Raw genomic sequence first — 4,363 nt, 5'->3', positions numbered from 1 at the left:
ATAAGTAATCTCAAAACTATTTGTACACTTGTGTTTGAAAATCCTCCTGCCAATGTATAGTGGCGAATTGGCATTTAGCTGTAAAATGTAGGCAACATTTGCTTAACCAGTGTGGTCAAATTCATTAATATTAGCACATTTTACTTGAGTGGTCGTTAATCTAAGTGAGGATTTCTTTGTTGCTAACAAACTCCTCCAACAACAAAATATATAAATAAATAAGAAAGCACTCTTAGAAATAGTCTAAGTCATTATTTTCAACTCTTTCGGGTCCCAACAGTAAACAGTTGTGGCCTTCCATCTCTTGTTCAAACTAAGAAAACAGACTATACAATATAGAACCTCAAGCCCTGGTAGGAGGGTACTAGTACTGGACAGAGTAGATACCAGTAAATATAGATACCAGTAAAGTCCACCTTCTTTGTATATACTCGTTTGCACTACTAGTCACCTTTCAGAGCATACTTCTATTAGAAAAAAAAAGAACAAAAAACTGTACAAACAGAGAAGTCTTGAAGTATTTGCTTGAGGGCTTGTGTTATTTTCAGACTTGGACCCCTATCCTTTCAGCAACCTGCAACAGAAAATGGTATTGAGAAAACTTGTGCCATAGCCACTAAAGATACTCAACAACATGTCAACAAGGAACAAAGTGATACAGAATTGAACAAGAAGAGGAAGGACATGGTGTAGGAGAATTAGTATGTATGACTAGGAGGACAATGAATATTCAGAGTTTAACTAAGTCAATAGTAATCGAAATTTGGAAACAAATCAATTTCTTTGAGAACTTGTACATTTAGTGAACCGCTTAATGAGAGTCGACCATTCATTATTCTGAACCTGACTAGCCAAATGCGAAACTTAGTGGAGTTATCAATTAAACAAACTTTTGATTTTCAATTTAGTATACCAGAGAAATTATCTAACACTAAATACATGCCACCAACTAGCTGTATCTACTCTACAAGTTACCACAGAAGAAAACATTACTTACAGGTGCTATAACTGATACTTGTTGAATATCTCCTAATTTTAAAGTTCATCAAAGATTTTACAAAGGCTAATTAGAATTTTTGCTCCCCGAACTTTGACATACACCAAATCATGCCCCTCGAACTTTTAAAGCCGTTAAAAATCTCACCTAAACTATTGAAATTGTTGGATTTAAAGACTTTTGTCCAATTTTAGTAAAAAAAGTCTAACATAGATAAAAGTTCCAAAGACATGATTTGGTACATGTCACAGTTCAAGAGGCATGATTTGGTAGATATCAATGTCTGGGAAGCATGATATCATACATAAAGAATCACTGAATTAGTAAAATTAAATGAAATTGGACAAAAGTCCTTAAATTCACCAATCTTAATAGTTCAAGGGAAACTTTTAACGGCCAGAAAAGTTCAAGGGACATAATTTGGTACGTCAAAGTTTAGTGAGCAAAAATCCTAATTAGCATTTTACAAAAGTGTTTAAAATCCAGTTTAGGTCATCTAGAACTGACAAAGTAAGAAAGTTACTAGCAATTCCCTCACAAGACTGACTTTAAAATCATACATGCAACCATACCGAACACGTTACTTGGAAAACAAAAGGTATAATTGGGAACCACCATTTCATACCTCCTTAAAAGAGTGAACATCACTTCCCCAAAGCCAAGCATCACAACCAGCATCTCTAGCACCCCAAACATCGTTTCTTCGATCATCACCAACATGTACAGCCTCCTCAGGTTCTACCCCAAGTAACTCACAAGCCTTCAGAAATATAGTAGGATTTGGCTTCTCTGCTTCAACCTATTCACAAAAGATAGTTTCCTCAACACAACAGAACACAGCACGCTTTCACCACATTTTGAAGCAAAAGGTAAATATTTGACTTACTTCAGCTGATACCGCCACAACATCAAACCAATGATCGCAATTTAGAGCTCGCAAGAGAGGTCTCAGTCTAGTATCAAAATTTGACACAACAGCCAACTTTACACCTGATTTCTTCAGTGCTTTAAAGACCTGTTCAGCCTCAGGATCACAAAGGTGCCAAGCCTTTGTATATAAACAATAAGGAATAAGTTAGCAATAATAAAAATAATGAAAAAAAATAACAACACACTTTCTATAGAGGTTTTCAGAAGAAGAAAAAAGTAATATCCATGGTCCAACCTTGTCAGTGGTATAATAGTTGTATAGTTCTTCAAAGTATTGAGAATCTGAACAGCCAGTTGAACAACTGACAATATATTGCCAGAAGGGTCTCCCATCGTTTACATATCTGCAATAAAACAAAGAAACAACTACTTAACCATTTACCCAAAGAACTAAAACAATTTCCAAATACGAAAGAAATAACCTTTTCAGTAATAAGAGCTAATGAAACAATTTCCAAGTTATAATGGCTAACATGACACTGTGCATAACAGAGAACAAGCAAGTACATTACCCCTACACCCAAAGAACATAAAACAGTAAAAAGTTATGCAGCATTACAAATATTGGGTTTTAAGGAAATATATATTCCAATTGGAATTTTTTTAATTTTATTTTTTCCGATTCCTGTTATAAGAAGTAGTTGTAATTTTGTTAGCTAAGTCTCATCAGAAGATTCTCAAGTCAGACTTATATAATTACAAATTAAATTAAACACACATTATTCCACACATGAGAGTAAAAACTGCAGAATTTCTCTGGTAAAAACTGTTCCAAAGTCCAAACAAAGCAAAAAAGTTTAGATTCACATGAAACAGCGGAAGCTGCCCAATCCCATGAATCTAATGAAGTTAAACCGAAGAAAGAAAGAGAAAAAAAAAACATCAAAAAGTTAAGGAAATCCAAAAATATTAGAAAGTGATTTTCATTGATTATCACAAAGAACCAACAACTATAAAAAGATAGAGAACATGAAGAATACCTTAGGCGAGATCTACCCCAAGGCTGCTCGTAAGCCCTTCTGTACCGTTTCAAAATCTCAGTCTCCGAGTACTCCACTCCATACTTCTCTCCAATTGTTCTATATATCTATAAAAAGAAAAACCATACACACATGTAAGTTTATAGAAATAAAACAACATTATGAAGCAGTGAACTGCGAACTGAAACATGACCCAGAAAAATCAAACATAAAACAAATGCATGCAACAATCAAGTGTATAATTTTTGTCAAGAAAGAGTAAAGAGAGAAGAAAAGACCTGGGCCATGGGCTGAGAAGGAATAACAAGTGTCCCAACGGCATCAACCAACAAAGCCTTGTGACTAATTTCACCATACAAGGATCTTCTGTAATCCACATAGTCTTTTACACCAAGAATTTCCGATCCCATGTGTCTCGAACCAGCTACCTCACACTCATTTTGAGCCAAAGCTGAGGAAGAGTATAACAATGGCCCCAATTGTGAACTCAGGCCCATCACGAAACTTCCCTTGCCCCCATGGGAGCAGGACCCAGATCCAAAAACCGGTTTTCTACAGGTGACACTACTTAAGAGTTTGGAGAGGTTAGCTCTAGTCGCCATTAACGCCATCTTCTAAACTTCATTTGAGGCTCTGTTCCACTGCCTTAGGCTTCCTTTCCTTTTGTGTATATATCAAAATCATCTGACAAAAGAAATGTATTATGTAACAATAAAAGGGAATAATGATTCACCTGAACAGTGGCTTGCCATGAGTTGATACGCCTTTTTACATTAATGCCCTGGGAAAGGTTTTTTTTTACTAGCAATACTTTAATGTTGAGGCTCATAGATTGGCTAAGCATGCCCTTAGGATAGACAATGAACTTTCTTGGATGGAAGAAATCCCCCCTCCTTCTGTGTAACTCTTGTTACCGGTTGTTATCTTAACCTTTATCGGTTACCCAACAAAAAAAAAAAAAAAAAACCCTTATTTATAGAGAAATGCTATCTTTACTGAGGTGTAATCAGTTACCTTAGTGCCCATCTCAATACTTTTATTTATATTAGGGTTGAACATCAGGTAAATTTATCGAATTTTGGGTTCGCGGGTTTTGGGTTCAAAAAATTGTACCCAAACCTAACTCATAAAATGGTCGGGTTGGCCGAGAATTCGCAGGTCACGGGTTTGTGGGTCGCGAGTTGACCGGATTGATCGGATCAACGGGTTGACCTTGTCAATTTTTTTTTTTTTAAAAAAAAACTCAAATTCTATATAGTTTTTTCTATACATTAAATTACACATACAAATTATAAACTTATAATACTATCATTTATATTTGTTGGATTAGAATAAAAAAAACATTAATTTTAAAATATAAATTATAAACTTATAAAACCATTAAACTATAATTACATTTTAAGAATTCACTTGTTGGTTAATTTGGAAGAAAACTAAATAAAAAAGGATTAAGTTT

At 34.7% G+C, this 4,363-nt stretch overlaps 1 protein-coding gene across 1 annotated transcript; it reads right to left on the bottom strand.

The window, feature by feature from the left end:
- Positions 1 to 232: 232 nt before the first annotated feature.
- Positions 233 to 3,910, bottom strand: LOC115700478 (uncharacterized). Its single transcript, XM_030628018.2, has 7 exons — positions 3,875 to 3,910; positions 3,186 to 3,731; positions 2,908 to 3,014; positions 2,163 to 2,271; positions 1,884 to 2,045; positions 1,623 to 1,796; positions 233 to 574 (listed from the first exon to the last, which is right to left on the bottom strand). Exons 2-7 carry the CDS (start codon positions 3,516 to 3,518, stop codon positions 545 to 547), a joined length of 915 nt encoding a protein of 304 aa, XP_030483878.2. The 5' UTR covers positions 3,519 to 3,731; positions 3,875 to 3,910; the 3' UTR covers positions 233 to 544.
- Positions 3,911 to 4,363: the final 453 nt, after the last annotated feature.

The sequence above is a fragment of the Cannabis sativa genome, chromosome 8, assembly GCF_029168945.1.
Source record: "Cannabis sativa cultivar Pink pepper isolate KNU-18-1 chromosome 8, ASM2916894v1, whole genome shotgun sequence".
Taxonomy (NCBI): Eukaryota; Viridiplantae; Streptophyta; class Magnoliopsida; order Rosales; family Cannabaceae; genus Cannabis; species Cannabis sativa.
The sequence above is the reverse complement of the archived record's forward strand: the minus strand, read 5'-3'. Positions and strand labels throughout refer to the sequence as shown.